The sequence below is a fragment of the Chelonia mydas genome, chromosome 10, assembly GCF_015237465.2.
Source record: "Chelonia mydas isolate rCheMyd1 chromosome 10, rCheMyd1.pri.v2, whole genome shotgun sequence".
Lineage (NCBI taxonomy): Eukaryota > Metazoa > Chordata > Testudines > Cheloniidae > Chelonia > Chelonia mydas.
In genome coordinates, this window is record NC_051250.2 from 42,756,967 (window position 1) to 42,782,575 (window position 25,609).

Genomic DNA, 25,609 nt, shown 5'->3' on the forward strand with positions numbered 1-25,609 from the left:
GACTCATAGCCAGCTTCTCATCCACTGTAACCCCTAGGTCCTTTTCTGCAGAACTGCTGCCTAGCCACTCGGTCCCTAGTCTGTAGCAGTGCATGGGATTCTTCCATCCTAAGTGCAGGACTCTGCACTTGTCCTTGTTGAACCTCATCAGATTTCTTTTGGCCCAATCCTCTAATTTGTCTAGGTCCCTCTGTATCCTATCCCTACCCTCCAGTGTATTTACCACTCCTCCCAGTTTAGTGTCATCTGCAAACTTGCTGAGGGTGCAATCCACACCATCCTCCCGACCATTAATGAAGATATTGAACAAAACCGGCCCCAGGACCGACCCTTGGGGCACTCCGCTTGATACTGTCTGCCAACTAGACATCACCCCTGGAGCTGCCCTGTGTCTGCCCTGGCTGGGCACCACCCCCACACGGCAGGAAGGCGCAGGTGGGAATCCAATGCATCCAGCAATGAAGATGGCTCCTTCCAGCCAGGGGGGAGCAAGAAGCTGGAACTGCGGTGTCCAGCCGATACAGAGTCTGCCAGTCCAGGTGGATGTTATCCTCTCCCCTGGGTCAGATCAGCCACTCCTCGGGGGGCAGTTGGAGGTTAGTATCCATCACCGCCCGAGCACCCACCTGGGCATGTGCACACACATGTAGTAGCGTGGGGGGGGGGGGGGCAGGCAGAAATGTGTAGGAGCAGGGGCTAAAGCTTCAGCAAGTGCCTACGGTCAAACCTGACTTTAAGGGGTTGGCTACACTGAAGCCTTAGCCCCTGCTCCTACACATTTCTGCCTCCCCCCCCACACACACGCTACTACATGTGTGTGCACATGCCCGTGGCCACCCCCCCCAAGCATGTGCTTACTTAGGGCGAGTCTACACTGGGAACATTAAAGTGCTGCCTTGTGTAGTCATGGCAGAGCGCTGGCAGAGAGCTCTCCCAGCACTCTAAAAAAAACCACCTCCACGAGGGGCACGGCTCCCAGCGCCCGGGCACTGTCTACACTGGCGCTTGACAGCGCTGAAACTTGCTGTACTCGGGGGGGGGGGGGTTCACACCCCTAAGCGAGAAAATTGCAGTGCTGTAAAGTGCCCGTGTAGACAAGCCCTTATACTTTGAAGCCATGCATGCTTGGATGGGTGTAAGAACCCAGGCTCTGCTTCAGCTTGGGCTGCAACCCACCCACTCTGCAGTGAGGACGCAGGCAAAATCAGTGGAGTGATCACACTGTCACAGTGCCCCCAGGGCAGCCGGTTCTCCTGGAAATGGCAGGGAAAGGACCCTGGAGCGGTACAGCACAGAGACCCCTGGGACATGCCCCTGACACACATGGGCCAGAGCAGAAACTGAGGCCACACTAAGTCAGGGAGGGGTTGCTGTGGGAATGCTCAGCCAGATGAGGCTAACCCAGCGGCAGAGCAGCCGGACCATAGGCGCCGACTCCGTGGGTGCTCCGGGGCTCAAGCACCAACGGGGGAAAAAAGAGTGGGAGCTCAAGTCAGCACCCAGGAATCAGAGCTTGAGTGTGAAATGTGATGAGTTCTATGCTGCTCACACCTTCTGCCCTTGGGGCAGGGAGTTTGTCTATAACCAGGGGCAGGGTGATTAAGATAACAAAAGGCTTGTCATTAAATGAAATTAAGGATTGTTAGATTATCCTCAGGTTTCAGAGTAGCAGCCATGTTCGTCTGTATCCGCAAAAAGAAAAGGAGGACTTGTGGCACCTTAGAGACTAACACATTTATTTAAGCATAAGCTTTCATGAGCTACAGCTCACTTCATTGGATGCCTTCCTTGTTTTAGAGGAAGGAGCATGGGCAGAGACTTGAGTGTTTCCATATCGGTGGATGGAGATACGGTTGGGTTGGGGGCTGGCTGGAGGAGCCCAACCACAGATAACCTTGCGAGCTGCTTAACCTTTTTGGGTGATGGGAGGTGCATTGATTCCAGGGATGGAGAACTCTGCTGGGGACTCCCACCCCTTCATAAACACTCTAGGAATGGGAGCTCCCATTCGAGCGCTGCGTGGGGGGTTTCTTTAGACAGCACCGCTGCTCGCTATTGCTCTACGGTGCATGACGGTGAGCAAAGGGTTTGGGGCGGCTGAGAGTTGGTCTGCATCTCGCTAAGGAGCCTTGGTGCCTGTTCCAGCACATGAGGCTGATTGTGCGATGCCTGAAGGGCCAGGGGGAAACATAACCACCATTTCCACTACAGCCTTCAGCTGGTGATTCTTGAAGGCTGGTAGGGTAGGTGGTGTGGAAGGAGCCATGTTCCCTCAAGCAAAGGATGCTGTAGGGTACAGGTGGCCAAAGAGCAGCCTGCATGTGTCGCACCACTGTGCCCATCTGAGTGGCAGTGAAGTGAAGTGAGCTGTAGCTCACGAAAGCTTATGCTCAAATAAATTTGTTAGTCTCTAAGGTGCCACAAGTTCTCCTTTTTTAGATTACCCTGAAAGCATTCCCAGGCACTCCATTTAAAAGATAGGAAACAAAAGGTAGGAATAAATGGTCCATTTTCAGAATGGAGAGAAGTAAATAGTGGTGTTCTCCACCACCATCACTTGGCCCTGAAGGGCTTATACTGGTCTGGGACGAGCGCTGTTCAACAGATTCATAAATCATCTGCAAAAAGGGGAAACAGTGAGGTGGCAAAGTTTGCAGATGATACAGAATTATTCAAGGTAGTTAAGTCCAAACCAGACTGCAAAGAGTTACAAAGGGATCTCACAAAACTGGGTGACTTGGCAACAGAATGGCAGATGAAATTCAATGTTAAATGCAAAGCAATGCACATGACAAAATATAATCCCAACAATACACATAAAATGATGGTGCCTAAATAAGCTGTTACCCATCAAGAAAGAGATCTTGGAGTCATTTGTGGTACTCTGGAAGAGCTATGTTTCCAGAGCTCTGCAAATTCATAAGAATCCTTCTCACTGTGCCTGTATCACCCCGAATTGTAGCATGCTCATTCTCCTGCTTCAAAAGATTTAAAAATTCTCTCCAGTCATCAGTGAGACACACACAACTGAATAATATAGCTGTCCTTAACATGCATCAAAATAATACCAGGGAACCTAGATGTAAATAAGATTGCTGAGAGTTTCATCCAGAAAACTACAGTGAGACATTATGTCTTTAAAGTGGGACGTTCGTGAAGACAACTTGTGATTGCAATGATCTTAATATACTGTAATTCATGATAATGTAATTATGTAGTTCATATCAATTTAATCATTATTAAAATAGTAAAGATACCAGTGATAGACATATTCAATAACTAGAATATGAAAGAAGTATATAAATATGCTGAAAATAGCCTCCCCGCAAAACTGGCAGAGTGCCCCCCCAAACACACACACCTCTTCAAAAGCACCCACCAGCAAAAACAAAAGTCAGCACCTATGAGCCGGATCCCTAGTGCGTGATGTGACTAGTGCCAGTGAATTTAATGGGACAGTTCAAGTGCTTAAAGCTTCACACGCCGGCTGAACTGGGACCCTAGGGAAGGCCTGGGAACAGGGCTGTGCGTTTGCCTAAGGTGGGGCAGGGGCTGAAGCTCTGGGACTTGCTGATGCTGCCAGGAGTTGATTAGTTTGGCGGCCCGTGCGATGGGTGCATGTTAGAGCTTTGCAGACGAAAGCCATTCTTCCTCTCCTAGCCTGCAGGGCCATGCCAGCTCTGGAGAGGCCTTCCCACCGGGGGCATCCTTGCCAGAGCAGGCAGCCCTCACTCAGTGCTGGTGGGCCTGAGTGGAAGAGTCCAGCTCGATGCTGCCCCAGTGCCTCTGCTTCTTGTGTCCGTCTCAACACCAGGGCAAAGCAGGGGCAAGCAGTCAATACTCAGATTTGGGAGCAGCCAATGCCCACTCTGCACGGACGTCAGTGGGGAAGCTGGCTGGTGGGGCTTGCAGTTATGGCCCTTGCCGAAGTCACTGCAGGGTTTGTAAAGGGAACACATTCTGTAGCAAAGCCACCGAGCAAAGAGAGCTCCTGAGGCACCATTGCAGAGCCGCCTTGCGCTCCCATCAAAGTGCCTGGCTGCACTACCAGGGCACAGGTATCCCCTGGCGATTGCTCGGCCACTCTCCAAGCAGCACGGCCTGGGGCTTAGAGTCTCTGATGCTGGTGCTGCTGATATGGCTGGCACACGATCAGTGGCACTTTCCTCAATCATGACTGCCCCCTGGGAGGCTGACAGAGTCTGGCTGAATAACAAACAGCTCAGCCTTCCTGGCTATTCTTGGTGCCCCTTGGGCAGAGAGCTGGGCTCACAGCTTATCATAACTTGTGGCTGGCGCTGCTGTGCCACGGAAGTCTCACTGCACTGTCCCAGTAAGGCTCTGGTGAATGGATGAGCCACCGAGCAATGCCACTGAACCTACTGCAGCTGTTCCCCCGATCAGACCAATCGGCACCGCACCACCCTGCTACTTACAGTGACACAACCAGCCCCTGGGTTCAAACGCCAGTGTAACCACCCCCGCTGCACTTCAGAAGCACAGGAGCTTCCACGCTGAAGCTCAGCCTGCTACCACTGGAACTAAACCAGCAAAGCCACTAACTGGCTGCAGTAGTAGGCTGTTACCTCTGTATGGCCCAACCACTCATGGTGGCCACAACATTCACATCAGAGGCCCATTCACAAAGGCAGAGTCGGGGACAGTTTTTTAAAGAACTTTAATAAGCTAAAACCTTTTTTTTTTTGCTTTGTTTTTATTGTTGTTAAAAATGTCATTGCTGTAAACTTGAGAACGGCCACGTGCCCAGGGGCAACGCCCAGGTCCAAGGGCAGGCACATGAGGCAGGACGTGCCCATGGCTCCTGCTCAGTGCTGGGATACAGGGAGATCAGGGCGGGGGGGGAATGGGAAAATATCAACAAGCCCGCCCTGGCTGCGTCCTCTGCTATACATCTATGCACAGACAGCAGGGAACCAGCTGGGAAACCTGACCCACAGTCGCACCTCTGCTTCCCAGATGTGGCAACAGAGCCATTGTCCTCCAGATGTGGTGCTGGCTGAAGCGGCAGAGTCCTGCTCCCAGGAGGATGCTGAGGCCCTCACTCCACCCCCACGCCTGTCTGTTTCCTTCCTGAAGCCAGTGTTTTCATTGCTCCTTTTGGCAGCCTCGGACACCCGGCTCCTCTCTGCCTGTGCCAGGGGGAGCGGCTCCCCGTGTGAATAGTGTGGGCTCCGCAGGTGCCCCTCAGTTTGTGTAGACCTGAGTTCCAATCACGCGCATGATTTCCTTTTGGATCTTGGGGTCCTGAGTGTTTATATTGGCGTCTCCTACTTGTCCATCTTCATACCTGGGAGGGGCGAGGCAGGGAAAGCAGTATGAGGGGGGACTCAGCGGTCACCCAGAGCTCCCCAGAGTGTCCATTGCCAGCGTGTCCCTGCTCCAGCAATAACACCCCCACCCCCAGGGTCTGTCCTCCCAGGGCCACACCCCCATCAAGGGGAGCAGAGCTGGGGTCTCCAGGCCCTCGGACAGAGGGGGAGGTCTCTGATTGCAAAGACAAGCACCCCACTCTGTACCTGGGCAAGGGGCTGGCAGGAGGGAAATGGGCCCCTAGTCACAGCACTGGGAGCCCCAGCTAAACCACCCAGGTTTGCCAGTGGGGCCACAGACTGGGAGCCATTCCATTGCTAACACCCCTCCCAGAGCAGAGCCAGGCTGCAGGCACCAGTGGCCTGGGTGTCAGTGTCTGGCCGTAGCTCTCTGCTCTGAGACGGGTCTGTCTCAGCAGGGCTGGCCCCCTGGTGACAGAGTGCAGACCCCTCTACTGTGATGCTGGTGCTGAGCACTGGGCCAGGGGCTCTGCCTGCCAGCACCTTCCTACCCACTATCCCCTTGTGCTCCCGGCTGGCAGGCACCCGGCCCTGAGCTGTGCAGAGCCAAGGGGAGCAGGCTCTGGGGCTCACCTTCTTCCCACTGCCGACAGCTGCACACCAGTGCTGCTCTGGCTGGCTGGGGCAGGGAATCCCATCGGGAGAGGGAGCGGTAATGAATAGGGGGCCTGGCGTGGAAGGAGGGGGCAGTGGGGCTGGAGGCTGCACTCGAGCATCCATTTGGTGGCACACAAGATGCTGCTGGGTCCTGGCAACCTCCCTGGGGGGCAGGGGCAGTGAGGGGCACTGTGCTCTCCTCTCCCCTCCCGCATGGGACTGAGTCGAGATGCTGACTAATGGTTCGCGATGCTCTTGCTGTTTGGGCTGTCCTGGTGCTGTTTGGGGCGTCCCATCCCCAAAGAGGGAGCTGCCCCCACCACACGAGCAGGGCCCCTCCCCACTCGCGCCCCGGCACTCACACAAAGAAGAAGCGGGTGCAGACATGGTCCGAGACCGGGCACACCCAGATGTTCCCGTGCTTCTGGAGATCCTTCGAGGTGATCACTGCAAAGGGAGGAGGCGTCAGAAGGCGTCAGCGGCCCTTGCGGCTCACACACAAAGCTGGGGCCCTGCCTTGGGTGCCAGTCCCCTGGGGCTGTCCCTGGGCATGTCTGTCCTGCCACACCAGGCTGTGGGGGGGCGGGGGGGGGAAGGGCTGCTTCCCCAGGCCAGACAGGAGTGCTGGGAGAGGCACAGCCACCAAGGGATAATGGGGTGACCATGCCAAGGACACCCATGGTGCTGTGGAATGGCACAGGGAACTGCACCGTTATCTACCCACTGTCCTGTTAACACCTGTTACTGCAGCCTGGCTGCGCTCCCATCAGTCACCTCATTTAACTAAGCCACTGAGGTGGGCCCACTCAACAGGAGTAACGGGGTGAGATTTGTTATGCAGGAGGTTCTCCATCTTTTTCATTCCACAACATGCTATAAAAACTCCACAGCCCACCTGTGCCACAACAACTGGTTTCCTGCATATCCAGGAGATTAAAAGCCAGGGCCAACATTACAGGGTAGCAAGCAGGGCAATTTCCCTAGGCCCCAGGCCACACAGGGCCCCACAAAGCTAAGTTGTTCGGGCTTCAGCTTCAGCTCCGGGTGGCTCGGGCTTTGGCTCTCTGCCCTGAGCCCCAGCAAATCTAAAGCCGGCCCAGCTCTCTGGTTTATTTGGCAGACCCCCCTGAAACCTGCTCAAGGCCCCCCAGGGGGCCCCAGGTCCCTGGCTGAGAACCGCTGGACAACATGATCTAATGGTCTGGCCTTAAAAACTCTAGGAATCATTAGGATCAAAACAAGGGACCTGCCTATACAATTATGTTTCAAAACACACAAAAAGGAGTTGACTAACATCAACTGAATATCGTAATTATTATTTGTACTGTTGGATCATCTAGGAGCCCACACTGAGATCAAGACCCCGTTGTGCTAGGAACTGTATAAACACGCAGCAAGAGACAGGCCCTGCTCCAAAGAGAGTGCAGTCCAGCCAGACAAGCGAGGAAAGAGCTGATGGAAATGGAGTTAGGCTACAAGCAAAGAGCCTAGAGCTGGCTGGGATTGATTCAGTTCAACATTTTTTGTCAAAAATAAATAAATAAAATGCAGAATCATTGAAACCGAAACTTCTGGTGGGAAAGTTTGGACAAATGTCTCAACTCCAAAGCATATTTGGAAAAACCATTTCTGAACGGTCAAAATGCCCGTTTTGACATTTCTCAGAACAAACATTCTGGTTCCTCCAGTTGGAAAGTCCTGTCCATTTCAAAACTCAAGCCAGCTAGAGTAAAAAATCGAAAAAGAAAAGCGGGCAAAACGGTTTGACTTTATGGCAATGAAACGTTCGACTGAGTCAAACCAAAACGCCTTCGGATTTCCGATGCATAACTTTTTCGAGTTTTGACTTTTCATCCCGATTTGGAACTGGAAGACATTTCTAAAGCTCAAAGTTTCACAGGGCAAGAAAACTGTTTCCTGCCCAATGTGAAGAGCAAAACCCTTCGCCCCCACCCCCCGTCCACCAACCCCAGGAGGGGACAGGCAGGCATCACATCAGCCCCAGGAGTCAATGGGCTCAGACCTAGTAGAGGGCATAAGTCAATTCCAAAGCATAGGGGCCCAGCACTGGAAATGCCCAGGCAGGGTGTCTGGCTCTGGGGAGAGTTCACAAGAGCAAATCTGCTGATCTCAACTATTACCTGGGGGCCTGGGGAGGAGGCAGGATCCCAGCCAGGCAGTCCCACCAGGTAGTGCTTTAAAAAGCCAGTATCAGCCACTGGAGCTGTGCCCAGAAGCCACCAGGGATCCACCCAGATCCCATGGGCAGGCCCCATCCATGCCAGAGCCCAACCATCAGCTGACCGAGAGTGAGCCCCAGCCAGAGCACCATTCCCCAAGCCCTTTCCCCAGCCAGGCACTGAGAAAAGCAAAGACACTGAACCCACTGGGCTCAGCACAGAAGAGACCGAGACCTACCTGTCAGACGCAGCTCATGGTGGCTCACTGCCCCCTACAGCCTCACAGCCATGCTGAAAGGGGGGGATGTGATGTAGCAGAGCCCCTGCAACCCTCACTGCTACTGGGGAAAGCTGCTGGGGAGGAGCCAGGGCTAACACCATCCTTCTGGGTCTCCAGGAGAAGACGCCTGAGTGAGTGACACCAGCTAAAGCTCCACCAGAGACAATGTGGTATGGGTCCCCTCCAGCCATGGACCAGCCCCCAGACCGGCCCAGATACTCTTACATAGAGGGAGGAACAATGCCCACCACAGCACAAGGCCTGGGACACAAAGTGTCACAGCCATATGTGTGGCAGAGAGGGGACACCAGCATATGGACAGCCAAGGTGGTGAATGGGCAGCGCATCCCACTAGGGCATGGAGCGAGCAGGCCACAAGCTGCAAAGCCCAGCAGGAAGGGATGGCACGCTGCGACAGTCTGAGCCCAGAGAACAGGCAATAGGCAGCCAGGTTTCTGGCACCCACCACTCCAACCCCACCTTGTTCCAGTGCCATTCCTGGGGTCCCAGGGCCCTCAAGGCGGTGCGTGAGGACACCCCTTCCTCTACCTCTTACCTTCACAAAGTGCTATACAGTTTAGATTCCGACTCTGCAGGAACCGGGACTGGATGGATCGAGTCTGCAAACAAACCACAAAGTCTGGGTTACCATGACCTGCCTGGCATCCCACTCGGGTTGTGTCACCACTCTGCCTTTGCAGGGGCCAGCCCTGTCCCTTACATAGTCCAAACTCCGTAGGAACAGCCAATCACAGTGGAGAATACTGACCATGTCAGAGGTATAAACACTGATAACCCAACCCAGGCTGGACCCCAGCCCTGCTTTCTTCATTTGTTGTTCTCAGTAATTTGTTGAGTTCTGGGCTCTGTGGCCCAGCCCCCATCTGAGGGTGGGATCCCAAGCGCCCCTCAATGCCCACTGGCAGAGGGCCCACTACACCGGAAGTCGTATCAGGCCTGACACACTCACCGCCCCAACATGCTGTTGTCCTAACATGTCTGTAAAAGGTATCATGTAAGGTATCATACGTAAACTGGTAACATGTTGGTCCTGAAAGTCATTGCATGATGCATGTACAGGTAGGGTACAAAGAGTTGTATATGTGTGCTGGAAATGTGTTTGGGAGACAGATCATGCCCCCAGCCTGCCCTAGGCAAAGGAATGTCTGACCAGCTTGATGATCAGCAGAGGACAATGAAAGTACATTTACATATCAGGTGAACAAAGCCATCAAGCTAACAGGCAACGGAGGAAGACGCTCAGTGAGTTCACCGGGGCTCCAAGTCTGCACACCCAGGAAGTCTTTCTGGCTCTTGAGACAAAGACAATAGACTTTGGAAATTGTAAGAGGGAGCAAAAAGACATTATAAGTATCCATCACTTAAACGAGGACAGAGCCCTGGGAATCTGTGAAAGGTGGATCTTCAGCCATGGGGGTTGAAGTCTCTGAGAAGAGATTATAAGTGAGAAATTGCCTGAGACCAAGCTTGTGATCTGTTATGCTTTCAACCCTAGAAAGTGGGTTTTATTTTTGTTTTGCTTGTAACCAGACAAGCCTCTTGCTTAGTATCACTTAAATCTCTGTTCTGTATTAATCAACGTATTCTTGTTTTCTTACCAAGCCATCTCAGTGCTGTGCATGGAAGTGAAGGGCGAGTCTTCAGCTAAACTAACCAACTGGTGTGCACACCGTCTCTTTGGAGGCAGCAAATGCAAGTGTCCAGTGAGAGGGGCTGACACTGCAGGGAGATGACTCCAGGGAGCGCGACAACTGGGGTTCACTGATGGGTCCCAGCAAGGCAAGGCTTACATGGGCAGAGCCTTGAGGAGTGTGCGGTGAGGTGGGCAGGCTGGGTGGCAGGGAGCTGACTCACAGTTTAAGCTCCAGCACAGTTCTCACTTGCGGAAGCAGCGGGGTAACGCTTAGCTTTTTAGGACTGTAACCTACCTTTGCATAACTGTGTTTTCATACTTTAATATTAGATGGCAATCTTGAACTTCCTCTTTGAACAGAATGTTTCATGTTGCTGTAAAGTCTGCGGGATCTATTGCAGATCTCAAAAAGTCCACAGAAATAATGCTCCCAATGAAAAGTGAATGTAGTGTGCATGTGGGGCATTGATATTACAGTAACTCCTTTGGAATTCAAAGTGTCTTGGAGCGTAGATGTAGCAAAGGGCCTTGTGAGTTTACAGTTCTACCTGGCCCACAGTTCCTTCAGTGCCCTAGAGAGTTAAGAGCTAAGATTTTTGTCTCCTTTTGTTCCCCTGTGCCTTCTTATTGAAATGTATATTCTTGCTTGGTTGGTTTTTGGCCAATCAAACTTCCTGTCCATGGGGCTGGAAGTGTTTTGTGGAGCAGAACCAAGGAATCCTGTTACCACTGTTCTCCTGCTGTCATAGGAAACAGTTGTACAAACTGTTTGGAGAGAGTGCGTAAAATATGGAGTTTTATCCAGATAAAAGAAAAATGTGTTGCATGCCTTCTAGTGGCTGGTCCTCAAAACTGAATATTTTCACTTGATTGCTGAAGGGCTACATATGGTCAGCTCTCCTGTATGGATGTGAGAGCTGGACACTTACAAAGGACACAGATCAAACTCAGAACATTTGAATTCTGGTTTTCTAGAAGAATGTTTAGTTAGTTGGATAATGAAACCTATGAACCAAGAGGTGATGAGAAAGATTAACTTAAAGGGAGCACAGTGACTTGAGATCCTAAGTAAAGGAACATCTTTTTGTGGACACATGGCTTGCTGATCCCCGAGTGACTCACTTCCAACACTCTGACTCTCATGCAAAATCGCAGGCGGAGGAAAAAGACCATTATATCAGAGATATCACCAGATGGACTGGCCACTCAAAAGAGGGTGGAAGGTAGATGAGGTAATATTTTTTATTGGACCAATTTCTGTTGGTGGAAGGGAGAAGCTTGTGTCTTTCATGTCCTGAGACCAACACGGCTACAACAACACTGCAAAGAAGAAAACTGGACAAGCAACGAGGAAGGGGCAGTGGCTCAGGAACACACCTATCTGCAGCTTAAAACAGAAAATGGAGATTTGTTGAGGGGTCTTGGGAGTGGAGGAAACTGAGGAGTTGCTGAAACAAAATGTGCTGTGTTTAAAACTTTTTTCCTGGGGGGAGAGTTTTATTGATACCCAGTGTATTTCTACTCAGGGCTTGTCTACATTACCCGCAGGATCGACGGGCAGCAATCGACCCGGGGGGTCAACTTATTGCATCTAGTCGTGATAAATCGACTGCCAAGCACTCTCCCGTCAACTCCGGTACTCCACCGGAGCAAGAGGCGCAGGCGGAGTTGACGGGAGAGTGTCAGCTGTCAACTCACTGCAGTGAAGACGCCATGGTGAGTAGATCTAAGTACATCAACTTTAGCTATGTTATTCACGTAGCTGAAGTTGCATAACTTAGGTCGATTTCCCTCCCCCGGCCAGTGTAGACCAGGCCTCAGTGTTTCACAGGGATGAATTAGGCATTTGGGGCAAAGGGAGGTAGAGATCTGTGTTGGGGGTGTGGATCCCCTCCCAGAGCCATGCTTGCACAGCTTTCAAGGCTTCCCTCCTATCTTAACGCAGGTCCAACCTGTATAAAACACCACCCTGGACATGTGTCTGGGCCCACCCGTATCCCCCAGCATGTAGGTGTGACATCAGGTACTTGAATATTACAGAAAAAGCTAGGTCCAACTCTACATGGCTTTTGGCCTTTCTCACTTTATCCCTACATGTTCTGACCTCAATAAGGTAGCTTTCCTTGCAAATCCCTCCCATCTTCCACTCCTTGTAGGCTTTCTGTTTTTTCTTAATCACCTCTCTGAGATGCTTGCTCATCCAGCTTGGTCTACAACTCCTGCCTATGAATTTTTTCCCCTTTCTTGGGATGCAGGCTTCTGATAGTTTCTGCGACTTTGACTTGAAGTAATTCCAGGCCTCCTCCGCCTTTAGATCCATAAGTTCTTCAGTCCAATCCACTTCCCTAACTAATTTCCTTAATTTTTGAAAGTTAGCCCTTTTGAAATCAAAAACCCTAGTCACAGATCTATTTTTGTTTATCCTTCCATTTAGTTTGAACTGAATTAGCTCATGATCGCTCGAACCAAGGTTGTCCCCTACAACCATTTCTTCTATGAGGTCCTCACTACTCACCAAAACCAAATCTAAAATGGCATCCCCTCTAGTTGGTTCAGCAACTACTTGGTGAAGGAATCCATCAACTATCACATTCAGGAAAATCTGAGCCCTATTATTATTACTAGCACTTGTCCTCCAGTCTATATCTGGGAAGTTAAAGTCTCCCATGATCACACAACTCCCATTAGTATTTACTTCATTAAAAAAATTAAAGAGGCCTCTACCCATATCCAAATCGGATTCCGGTGGAGCACACCCCAAGCACTATCCCAAGGGAGGCTCTAGTAGCTTTCTTCCCCAATGTGATTTTTGCACGCACACACACACACACACACACATGCGCACACACACACGCATGCGCACACACAGCTCTGCCAATGCAGCCCAGCCTTGTCTCACAGCTCCTGCTGTCCCAAGCCTGGTCCTTCCCCCAGAGGCCACTAATTAGGCCAAACACAAGCACCAACTTTTGTCAGGGCCGGAGGGTGCTTGCGCCCCCACCCCCACCCCAACGCCGCCCCTCCCTGCCCCTATTGGATCCCTCCCAAATCCCTTCCCCCACCCCGCCTCCTCCCCCAAGCGTGCCGCGTTCCCCCTCCTCCCCCCTCGCTCCCAGGCTTGCCGCACAAAACAGCTATTTTGTGGCACAAGCGCTGGGAGGAAAGGGGGAGAAGCAGGACCCAGCGGTGCACTCGGGGAGGAGGCGGAGTGGAGGCAGAGGTGAGCTGGGGAGGGATGGTGGGGTGGGGAGCTGCCAGTGAGTGCAGAGCACCCACCAATTTTTCCCAGTGGGTGCTCCAGCCCCAGAGCACCCATGGAGTCGGCACTTATGGGGCCAAATTGTCTCAGGACACATGATCAGCTTCATGCTTTGTGAAAATGGTCACTAGGAGCTGGAATAAATCCCACCAAACATCTGTGATAGATGTAGAAAGCCAGGTCTCCAGATGTGGAAGCCCAGGGCACTAACCAGAGAGGTAGGTGAGGCTGACTATACACATTTTATAGATGGGTAAACTGAGGCACAGAAGGTGGGGTTTTCAGAAGTTGACCCTCAGAGTCAGAAGTTGACTGCCCATTGACATCAATGGGACCAGAGTTGGGCCAATACTCCGCAGTTATGGCCCTTACCAAAAGACCAACAGAACAGCAAACAAAACCTAGGAGCCCTGAGCCCCAGTCGCCTGCTCTAACCACTTGGCAACATTCCCTCCCCTCAGGCACAGAAAAACAGTGATTGCACAAACACATCTCAGATATGACACAGGCCAGTCTTGCACATACCCCTGTGGCTGGTGTGAAGGTAGAAGGACAAACAGAGGCTGTGCATGGCTGGGGTTCCAGGGACAAGGCCCAGCAAGCAATACCGCCGGTTACCTGAGGGATGGTGTTCATTCGGTTATATCTCTGGACGAGCTCATCCTTTGAGGGCATCCTGTGCTGTCCTTTCCCCATCCCTGTTGGACAATAAAGGAAGAACAATAGCACAGGTCAGCAGTTACTGGGGAAGGCCGCCCTCCTCTCACTAAATCCTGTGTCCAGAATGCTCCACAAGGCATAGCTGTGTGCTGAAGGAGGCGAAAGGATGAGGCTAGCTCTCCGTGCAGATCAATATTGCCCTCATAGGCGCCGACTCTGTGGGTGCTCTGGGGCTGGAGCACCCACGGGGAAAAATTAGTGGGTGCTCTGCACCCACCGGCAGCCAAACTTCCCTACTCCCCGGCCCCGCCTCCTCCTCCTCCTCCTCCCCTGAGCGCACCGCTCCCCCCTCCTCCGCCTACCTCCCAGTGCTTCCCACCCGGCTGCCGTCAAACAGCTGTTTGCCTGCTCTGGGGGGGCGGGGAGAGGAGCGGGAACGTGGCGCACTCAGGAAAGGAGGCGGGGCCGGGGTGGGGATTTGTGGAAGGAGTCGGAATAGGGGCAGGGAGGGGGCAGAGTTGGGGCAGGGACTTTGGAGAAGCAGTCGGAATGGGGGCGGGGCAGGGCCGGGGCTTCATGGAAGGGGTGGAGTCGGGGCAGGACTGGGGGTAGAGTGGGGTTGAGCACCCACCGGCGGGAGCAGAAGTTGGTGCCTATGATTGCTCTGGCAATGCACTGCCACACCCAAGGGTGTGCCATGACCCAAGCAGACATTCCCATGAAGAACATTAGATGGTGCAGAAACCCTCTCGTATACAGGAGCACAAACGGATGTGTGCACATGGGAACTACCATGCAGTGGGCTAACTTGGATTTAGTGAGTGTAACCACAAAGGGCCATGTGTCCCTGGAGATCATTTGGGCAAGAGCTGAGACGACCATCTTCAGTCTGCTGTCTACCTTTTAGGAGGCAAGGCTGAGCGAGGTATGTAACATGGCCCCGCAGCACCACAGCCACTCATGGATTTAGCCCCAGTGGGAGGACTGGCCCCACTCTTTCAGCTCGGGAACTGGGAAACAGGGTAGATCACATGATTTGCCTAAAGCCACAGGCATTTGCGGCTGAGCTGGGAATTGACCCCATGTCTCCAGAGCTACAGCCTGGCACACAGCTCCACCAGGCCAGGTGTCTTACCCTGCGTATGTACCTCACTGGCTACATCAGTGGTTCTCAAATTTTGCTACTGGTGACCCCTTTCAAATAGCAAGCCTCCGAGTGTGACCCCCCCCTTATAAATTAAAAACACTTTTTTACTATATTTAACGCCATTATAAATGCTGGATGCAAAGCGGGGTTTGGGCTTGAGGCTGACAGCTCGCGACCCCCCATGTAATAACCTCCCAACCCCCCGTTTGAGAACCCCTGGGTTACATGATACCGGCCTTGTAGCTTAACAATCAGAGGTGCTCAGGGAGGAGGAGAGTATAATAAAGTGCTCCTGAAAGGGCCATGCACTGTGGAACGACAGAGCCCCGCAGCTGCCACCACCTGGGGCCATTGTGAAGGACAAGGGTAGGGAGTGAGTGACGCTGCTGAAGGTGGGGTCTGAGTCTTGTTAACAGGAGTTGCTGTGGTTCCCTGTTAGTCTGGAGTTTAACAGGACCTGCAGCTCAAATTCTGTCTCCCCCCAGCCCCCTCAAACTGCCATGGGGCAGCTTCAATCCACAGAAGCCAGATGAACCCCAGAGCAGCCAGTTGTCTCCCTAGGTGCTTGTGGCTGAAGTGGGAGCACCCTGACTTTCTCTGCCATCCCGCTGGCCTGGTCTGGGCCCCCCAGACGTGCATTGTCACCGAATGCTCCAGGTGAAGATCCAACCCGACTGGGAAGCGTCCATGGCTCAGGGCCCTTGACAGACGACGCAGCAATGAGTCTGACTTTCCAGAGCTAAGGGGCAAGGCCTGCAGCAGTGTGATGTGTCTCAGGGATGCTCAAGCTGGAGGGGGGTTAAACAGACATGGCTTCTGCTGCCCTCGTTTGCTTCCTGATATGCCCTAATAGACATCAGCCCACTGGCCCCAGATCCCCAGAGTGAGTAGTGTAAAAGGGCCCTGGGAATCAGAAAGCTCCCCGCGTTCACCTCCCAGTGGACAGGGGAATAAACAGGGACCAGGAGTCTGCACGTCCCCCAGCTCTCTGGCCTGGGTTAGACAGGAGGCCAGATTAGGGATCATGGCAGTCCCTTCTGGCCTTCGAATCTGTGAATCCATGGGACCAACAGAAGGGCTAGCAGAAGCCCTGGAGGGGGATCTGTGTGGACTCTCCCTCCAACCCACTGGCCACGGCAGCGCTGTCTGGCCACTAGCCGTGATGCCAGCGACTGTGCTGAGACTGCTCCAGGAGGGGGATCTATGGCTTCCAGCAGCTTTGGCTGCAGCTCTTTAGCAATGCCTGGAGCTGCGATGACCTACCACTCAGGGCAGCTCCTCTGCTGGCCACATGCCTGCTGCTTGTGTGGCCAATGAGCCATGTGGAAGCTGTGCAGAGGGGACAGAGCTGGCTGCCTGGATGAGCAGCCAGGCTTCCCCTCCACATGGCCCTGCTGCAGCTCCCGGGCTAGCTGGCTTGGCTCCCCTTTGTGTCCCACTGCAGCGGGAAGGGGAGGCAAAGCATTTGCCAATGGAAACTCAAGAGGAAACATCCCCTGTTCACCAGGTGAGTGGAGTGGAGAGGAGAGAAGGAGGGCGAGGCAGGGAGGGCAGGTAACAGATCCACCATGCCAGTGCTTCACAGCCTTCCCCAGAGCAGGACACACACACCTCATCTACCAATGCAGCTTGGTCACTGACCCTGACACCGGCGTGTGACCCTCCCCAGAGCCATGACCCCAGGCTACCCCCGCTCTAGGTGTTCATACCATGCCTATCACCTAGACATGACAGCACCCTCAAGGCACTACAGTCATTCATTCCCCAGGCAGGACGGCTCTCTAGACAGTGCAGCCAGGGGCTTTCAAGAGGCACTGCTCTATAATGCACGGGCAGCAGCTGTTATAATGCTAGGCTGGACTAGACACAAGGGACTTACCACAGGGGCCAATCTCACCAGGGCTCCTGGGAAATGCAGGGGGACAATCGACTGGCCTTTTCCCGCTTACCGGGGCTGGAAGGGTGCTCTGACCGGAATTTCCAACACCGCTCCCAGGGAGGCACCAAAATGACTGGCTCGATTTGCTTAGGGGCTCCGCCCACTGAGTATGGTCGCTGCAGGGCTCTCTGGGAAATCTGGCCCCAGTGAAGAGTGCCGAGCACTAGAAGTCTAGGCCTGAGCTCTTTTGAAGAGATAAAGCCTGATTTTCAGAATTCCTATGGAGAGTCTTTTGCAGACCAAATAAACCAAGCCAGCCCCAGCACGGGAACGGCCTGAGAGGTGAGGGGCTAAGAGACGAGGGCCCTAGTCCTGGGTTCCTGGTGGAAGTAAAACTCACTGAAGCCAATAAAAGCTTCAGATATGCAAGAGAGAGGCAAGAGTGGGCTCCCAGTTTGCGTCAGGTTTCTCACTGTGCCGATTCAGTGGCTGAGGGAACTGGGCCAGCCAGGAAGCCGGGCGCCCTGGCAGACACATCAGGGGAAGTGTGTTAATTAAAGCTCGTTGGAAAGCAAGTTATTTTTCTATGGCAAATTTCTACACAAATTAAACAAGTCATTTTTGTCCAAATTTTCCATGGGAAATGTTGATATTTCTCTGAAAAATGGGAACCTGAAAACGAACAAGCTCAGTGTGGAAATGCTGCGGTGGTGCCCATAGCAGCTGTAGTCCAGGTGCTCCACGTTCTCTCAAGCGGAGCACAGAGTCTGGTCCAAAAGGTGACCGCTGCTGAACCGCTCAGTGTTAGCGGCCGCAGTGTAATATCCTCGAAGTGCCTCAGAAACCCACCACAGTCGTCTTTCACGTCCAAAAGGGGAACCCCACACAAAAAGGAGGAGGTTTATTAAATGGACATTAAAAGGGACAGTCTCAAGGGGGAAAATTCCTGCAAACTGCATAGACACTATTTTAAAACACCATGACAGAGGTTCAAACTAAATGTACACCCCAGAGATAATACAACAGAACAGTGAGAGAACCAAATCACATGCTGTGATGGCTAAAGAGCTGAGTAAAAGAGGTGGTTAGAGGTAAAAAGGTATCCTTTAAAAACTGAAAGTCAAATCCTAGTGAGGAAAATAAAACAGAGCATAAACTCTGGCAAGCCAAGTGTAAAAGCGTACTAAGGCAGATCAAGAAAGACTGAAGAGCAACTAGCTAAAGACACAAAAACTAACAGCAATTGTTTTAAGCACCTCAGAAGCAGGAAGCCCATCTGCCAAATAATCAATGAGGGCACTGGATGTTTGAGGTCATGAATGAGCACTCAAGGAAGACAAGGCCATTGTGGAGAAGCTACATGAATTCTTTGCATCAGTCTTCACTGCAGAGGATGTGAGGGAGATCCTCACACCAGAGCCATTCTGAGGAACCGTCTCAGACTGAGGTGTCAATAGAGGAGGTTTTGGAATAAACAGCTAAAACAAACAGTAATAAGTCACCAGGACCAGCTGGCATTCACCCAAGAGTTCTGAAAGGAACTCAAATGTGAAATCGCAGAACTAATAACTGTGGTATGTAACCTATTGCTTAAATCAGCCTCTGCACCAGATGACTGGAGCATAGCTAATGTAATGCTGATTTTTTTTAAAAGGCCCCAGAGGTGATCCTGACAATTACAGGCTGGTAATCTCAACTTCAGTACCAGACAAATTGGTTGAAACTGTAGTAAAGAAGAGAATTATCAGGTACATAAACATGATAAATTGGGGGAAAGTCAACACAATTTTTGTAGAAGGAAATCATGCCTCACCAATCTATTACAATTCTTTGAGGGGGGGTCAACAAGTATATGATCCAGTCGGTACAGTTTTCTTGGACTTTCAGAAAGTCTTTGACAAGGTCCCACACCAAAGGCTGTTAGGCAAACTAAGCAGTCATGGGATAAGAGGGAAGGTCCTTTCATGGATCAGTAACTGGTTAAAAAGATACGAAACAAAGGGTAGGAATAAATAGTCAGTTTTCAGAACGGAGAGAGTGGTGTCCCCCAGGGATCCATACTGGGACCAGTGCTGTTCAACATATTCATAAATGATCTGGGAAAAGGTGTAAACAGTGAGGTGGCAAAATCTGCAGATGATACAAAATTACTCGAGAGTTAAGTCCAAAGCTGATTGCAAAGAGTTACAAAGAGATCTCACAAAACTGGGGGATTGAGTAACAAAATGGCAGATGAAATTCAATATTGATAAGTGTGAAGTAATGTACATTGGAAAAAAATAATCCCAACTATGGATACAAAATGCCGGGGTCTAAATTAGTTGTTACCACTCAAGACAGAGATCTTGGCATTATTGTGGACAGTTGTCTGAAAACATTTGCTCAACATGCAGTGGCAGTCACAAAAGCTAACCCAATGTTAGGAGCTATTACAAAAGGGAGAGATAAAAAACAGAAAATATCATAATGCCACTATATAAATCCATGGTACGCCCACACCGTGAATACTGCTTGCAGTTCTAGTCACCCCATCTCAAACAAGGGGTATGAGAATTGGGAATGGTACAGAGAAGGGCAACAAAAATTATTAGGGGTGTGGACAAGCTTCCATTTGAGAAGAGATTAAAAAAACGGGACTCCAACTTAGAAAAGAGACTACTAAGGGAGGATATGATAGAGTCTACAAAATCATGACTGCTGTGGAGAAAGCGAATAGGGAAGTGTTATTTACCCCATCACATAACACACAAACCAGGGGTGCCCCCAATGAAATTAATAGGTAGTAGGTTTAAAACAAACATAAGGAAGTATTTCTTCACACAATGCACAGCCAGCCTGTGGCTCTCATTACCAGGGGATGTTGTGAAGGCTAAAACAATAACTGGATTCAGAAAAGAATTAGACGTGTTCATGGAGGACAGGTCTCTCAATGGCTATCAGCCAAGATGGCCAGAGACTCAACCCCATGCTCTGGGCATCCTTAAACCTCTGACTGCCAGAAGCTGGGACTGGACGACAGGGGATGGACCACTTGATAATTGCTCTGTTCTGTTCATTCCCTCTGGGGCACCTGGCACTGGCCACTGTCGGAAGACAGGATACTGGGTGAGATGGACATTTGGTCTGACCCAGTATGGTCGTACTTATGTTCTATGGGCTAAACCCCCTGGTCAGACTACATCTCCCATGGTTCACCACGGTCTCCCCTCTTGGAGAGGTGGGTGATGCATCATGAGAAATAAAATCTGTCTGGGGAGCCTGGTCCAGAGAGGAGAAAGGGGACACGAGGTGCCTGAACTAGAGCTTCCAGGAGGTATTTGGGTTTTGGATGAAAAATCAAAGCTCTCCCCAGGAAGCAGACGCTTTGCAGAGAGCCATTCATTGTCCATCCGTTCCTGAGACATGGACGGCACCTTCCCACGGCCGGCATGGGAGGCTGCTTCCCAAAATCAGTGCCATGCAATGCTGGAGGAGAACCAGGACCCCCCACAGGCTGGCAGAGTTGCCTTCCCGACTGTACCAGGCTGTAACAGCAGATACCCACGTAGCCAGGGACTTCCCATCAGAGAAGACCCATCACCCCGTCAGACCGAGGCAAGATCTGGCACTCCCGGCCAATGGCTGCGGGACATCCCAGAGCATGTTATAGAGGTGGGGAGGGGAGAATGAGGGAGCCGTGCGATGCATGGGGACTGCCATGGCTGAGACGGGCACACACACAAACACACCACAAAGCAGGCATGCTGGTGCCACCAAGCAGGCGTGTCTCTGAGAAGGGAGGCCATGAGCAAGGGTTAATCCCAGGAGGCCACAGGACCAGCTCCCCCACAGGTTAAACCTGCCTCCATGCCACCAGCACACCCTGCCCAGCCACCCTGGACAGAGCTGCTATTGGCAACAGCCCTGAGGGGGACAGCCTGGAGCACAGCGGTGATGGAGGAGCAGGGCCTGGGGGTACTCATGCCAATCACAAATAGCTCTGGCTGGAAGCAACATGTGCAGATAGGCCTCGCATCAAGCCCAGCCTGGTGCTGCAGACCAGAGTCCTGGAGGGCAGGCTGTGCAGGGCGACCCACCTGGGAAACCCCACTCAGGTGTCCCTGGGAGCCGCATTCTCCTTCTCTAATACACATGGCTTCTGGAAAATGCTGTTTGCACGTGCTTCTCCCAGCCTGAGCGGTGTGCAAATGGCACGAGCCCTTTACCCAGGGAGCCCAGAAGTGCCCGAGCCCAGCAGTGTCCCTCCCAGGCTGGGTTTGCAACAGGGCATGGAGGGGAACGTGTAGCTCTCCAGGGCCATTGGGTGCACAGACAGACGGGGAGAGAGGAGAGCCTCTTACCTGAGTATCCAAAGGAAATACTGGAGATGGGGCTCAGATAGATGCCTTTGCCATAGGCTGCTCCATGCAGCTTGCAGGAAAACACCAGCGTGAGCAACACAGGCAGACGGTGCGAGCATGTACCCAGGAGGCGCTGCATCCGCCAGCCCAGGGCCAGGGCAGGGAGAAACCAACAGGGCACAGACTGGCCGGACTGCAGGCCCCTCCCCCGCTTGTCAGTCTGTCCATTCACCCCATGCTGCAGACCCCTCCCCTGCCTATCGGTCTGTCCATCTGCCTCACGCTGCAGACTCCTCCCCCACCTGTCAGTCTGTCCATCCGCCTCAAGCTGCAGGCCCCTCCCCCGCCTGTCGGTCTGTCCATCCACCCCACACTGCAGGTCCTTCCCACCGCTGTCAGTCTGTCCATCTGCCCCACGCTGCAGGCCCCTCCCCTGCATGTTGTCTATACGTCTTCCCACCCATCCCCCGCCAGTCAGTCTGTCCAACTACTTTTCTGTCTGCTTGTCCAACTCAGCAGCAGCTGAGCCTGCAGAGTCAGTGCCTGGGCACTGCTGGGAGCGGGGTGGGTTTGGGAGAGTTGGCTGCTGGGAGCTGAGCTGCAGTGGAAAGAGGAGAGGGCATGGCCTTGGGCATGGGACCCTCCCCAGGGGGGCTGTGAGTGAAAATCCAGGTCTCCCCCAGGCACAACCCGCTTATGGGAGACTCTGCGGCTGGTGCTCACTGCAGCCCAGCACTGCAGGGGTTAATCTTGCCCCACAAAGCTGGGCTCTCTTCTAATGCCAGCCAGACCAGAGCCCGGATCTCAGACCCACTGGCTCGCTCAATGCCCAGGACAGCCTAGGTCACCTGCACGTGGCCACACCCAGCCCATGAGGTCAGAGGGCTGGCAGAGGGCGGGCACCAGGCTGTTACCTGCAGTTTGGTGTAGGACGCATTGACCAGCCCGTTGCGTAGGATGGAATGCCAGTTCTCAATGTGAGATCCACTGTAAGAGCAAGGAACCAGCACGTCAGGCACACAGCCCAGCTGAGCGCTGCCATCCTGCGTGCACACCCTGCTCATACCTGTCCCCTCACGCACCCGCCCTCCACTCCTTCACTGGCACCTAGCACACACACAGCCAGCCACTCCCTTGCTACCAGAGCAGCACCCGGGGCCTCCCTCTCTCCCATGCACCCACATCCAGGATGGCAAGGCCGGAGGTGGAACTTCCAGCTGGAACAGACGCACCCATGAGAGCGCTAAATGCCGCCGTGTCTGCGGCGGTGCGGGCACCAAGAGAGGCTGGCCACCCCGAGGACAATCCCAGGGGATAGCCTAGCCTCATCCCCAGGGCGGCTAGCCCCTCCCGCTACGCCCGACTATGTCCATGCCAGCTGGGACTCACACCTCCTGCTCCAGGGCAGTCAGACCCACAGACACACCCTCCCCTAGGGCTGGCACGGCTTCGTAAAGTCTCAAGAGCTCTCTCCTCTGCTGGGCCATGCCCAGCCTCCCCTTCTGAATGGCCCTGAGCCTTTGGCAGGATGGCGGGCCAGGCTGAATGGAGACAGAGGTTCGGCAGACCCAGCCATCAGCCCTTCCCAAGGAACTCCCTGCTCACACACCCTGGGGATGCAGGCGGCCTCCCAGTGCTACCTCATCAGCCCCACAATGCCCCAGAATGCCCAGCTGCGCCATGGCCACACAACACAGACTTAGCCGGGCAGCCACAGGAAGGTCCCACTTAGTACAGGTAAGTTTGGATCCTTCTGCGCCTCTGGGCTTTGAGGCAGCAGGCTGGGATTCTCAGAAGAGCAGCCCCACTGTTCCATCTGGGCCTGGCCACGCCTCTGCCCACCCAGGGTAAGAAAATAATGCAAGTTAGCTGGTCCCTGTCAGCCGCCAGCCCTTTGGGGCTGGAGTCCCTGTTCTGGGCAATGGATCAAGCTGGTTCTGATCTGACCCAGAGGGTCCTTCCCCTCCCTAGCACACAGCACCACTATTCCACTGCCAGGTGGGCTCACAGGGCCCGATCCAAAGCCCAATGGGGGTCTTTCCATTGAATCCAATGGACTTTGGATCAGGCCCTAAGTTTCCTTATCTAGAAGCAACCCCATTGCCCCAGCCTGCCTGTAGCCAGAGCTCTCCCCTAGATACACTCAGACCCTCTTGCCTGGCTGGGTACCTTGCTCAGCTGCTGAAGCAAGGGTCTTGGCTCACTCGCTCTGGGCACTAGCTCTGCCAGGGCATCGCTACCAGAGCAGGGACAGGCCCCACTGTGGGGATTCTTCTGACATGCGGCAGCGAAGGGAAACCTGGGGGCAGCAGTGCCAGCCGGTCTGGAGCCCTCAGGAAGCAGCAGTGGGGAGCTGCCCCAAGGGGAAGGGCCCCGTCCCACCATGGACTCACTGAAAAGCAAAGGTGCTCCCGTAGAGTTTCTTGGCTGTGCGGAACCGGGCTTCCTTGGCCGGGGGGCTGCTCAGCAGAAGGAACTGGTGTGAGGTGTGCATGAATTTCAGCTGCTACCAAGGGAAACAGACCAGCAAAAAGGGGAGGGAGCAAGCGAGCAGGAGAAAGATAAAAGAGAGAGATCATGCAGGGAAGTCTGTCCCCGCGCTGAACCCCCATCCCAACCCCACCACCGTCTCCAGGAGCCAGCACAGGGCCCAATGGTGCAGACCTCTCTACACCTCAGGGACACTGGGTGCCAGGCAGTGACTGGTGTGGTGGAAGCAAACCAAGGCTGCTCCCTGCATGGCTAGTGTCAGCAATGGCCACAGATGGAGCCTTTCACCTTCCCAGTCCTGCCCCTCTCGGCAGGGCCTGCAGGCTGTTACCAGTGACCTAGGAGCGAGTGAGCTATACTCAGAGTCCCACTGGATGGGAGTCCCCACCCCAGAGCCCCAGCCCCCATGTGCAGGCAGAGCCTTAGGGAACAAGACACGTTCGGGGCACAGGGAGCTTGTATCAGAGGACTGCAGGCCCCAGGATGGGAAGGGTGCCAGCCTGACGCAAGGCTGAGTCACACTCACGGTAAGGGCTGCTCATGGGCAGAGCTGGGGGGTTGCTGGTAGGTGAGGCTTCGGAGGGTCAAAGAGGCCGAGGAGCTCCCGGTGGTGGGGAGAGGGGAGGGGTTGGGTGGTTATAGGTCTGAGGACCAGCTGAGCTTGTAGAGGGAAGGGAACTTACGGCTTCCCATTGCTGAAGTTACCACTGAGGGGAAGTGGGAGGGGGGGCTTCCTTTGCTTCCTGCCACATGGCAGATCTCCTGCCATCTGCACACAGGCTCCCTCTCGGGGAGCAGGCTCTGTGCATTCTGCATCATGCTTGGCCTTGGTCCTCTGAGCCCCACAGAACCCAACCCACAACAGGTGGCTCCAGCCACGTGGGCCGGGGAGCTGTGCTGGGAATGGGGGTTAGGGAAGCTCCGGCCCGCTGTAGCAATACGGAGCAGGGCTGCGCTCACTGGGCATGCAGGAGGGAGCGGGATGGTGGCACACAGCCAGCCTGACCCAAAAGGAAAGAGATCGTACCCTGAAAGGGGAGCGGCCACGTACCCTGCTGAGAGGCAGCTTGACAATGTGAGATCTGTTACTGGAGATTATCCTAGGCAGGAGAAAGAGGCCGTTAGAACTGCGGGGTTACCCTGCCAGATCAGCCATTGGCCCAGTTAGGACATGTTAGATCAGACCAGTCCACACTCTTCACATATTCACATACAGCTCACTGCTGTAGCTCACGAAAGCTTATGCTCAAATAAATTGGTTAGTCTCTAAGGTGCCTCAAGTCCTCCTTTTCTTTTTGCGAATACAGACTAACACGGCTGCTACTCTTCACATATTGAATCAGACCCCAGCCCATCCAGCGTGGCGCCCCTCCCCCTGCCCCGACAGGTCAGACCCCCAGCCCATCCAGCGTGGCGCCCCTCCCCCTGCCCCGACAGGTCAGACCCCCAGCCCATCCAGCGTGGCGCCCCTCCCCCTGCCCCGACAGGTCAGACCCCCGCCCATCCAGGATGATGTCCCACCCCCTGCCCTGGCAGGTCAGACCCCCGCCCATCCAGCGGGGTGTCCTGAAATCTTCAGAAAAAAGAAAAAAGAACTAGCCATGCCACATGATCTCAGGGGGAACAGCATTTCCTCTCAACTGTTGCCTTTCAAGGCTCACTAGCAATTCAAACCAGCACCCAACCCGCAGATAGCGCGGCTCCAGTCCTGCAGAATTGGTGCCTCTGTGTCTGGCAATGGGCCGGAGACAATGACAAATTTCCAGCCCATC

At 53.5% G+C, this 25,609-nt stretch overlaps 1 protein-coding gene across 13 annotated transcripts in view; it reads right to left on the reverse strand.

The window, feature by feature from the left end:
- Positions 1–4,659: 4,659 nt before the first annotated feature.
- The window catches only part of PARP6 (poly(ADP-ribose) polymerase family member 6), a 51,347-nt gene continuing 30,397 nt past the window's right edge, over positions 4,660–25,609 (reverse strand). For 3 of the 13 annotated variants that reach the window (XM_037911430.2, XM_037911435.2, XM_037911429.2), the window contains exons 16-23: positions 24,865–24,937; positions 23,741–23,853; positions 22,262–22,334; positions 21,348–21,417; positions 13,847–14,019; positions 8,965–9,028; positions 6,311–6,395; positions 4,660–5,308 (exon numbers count right to left, since the gene is read on the reverse strand). In XM_037911430.2, coding sequence (XP_037767358.1) covers positions 5,206–5,308; positions 6,311–6,395; positions 8,965–9,028; positions 13,847–14,019; positions 21,348–21,417; positions 22,262–22,334; positions 23,741–23,853; positions 24,865–24,937 — 754 coding nt within the window. In that variant the 3' untranslated portion in view covers positions 4,660–5,205. Of the gene's footprint in view, positions 5,309–6,310; positions 6,396–8,964; positions 9,029–13,846; positions 14,020–21,347; positions 21,418–22,261; positions 22,335–23,740; positions 23,854–24,864; positions 24,938–25,609 lie in introns of those variants that run through there. The other 10 variants (XM_037911440.2, XM_037911438.2, XM_037911439.2 and 7 more) reach the window with 8 other exon arrangements.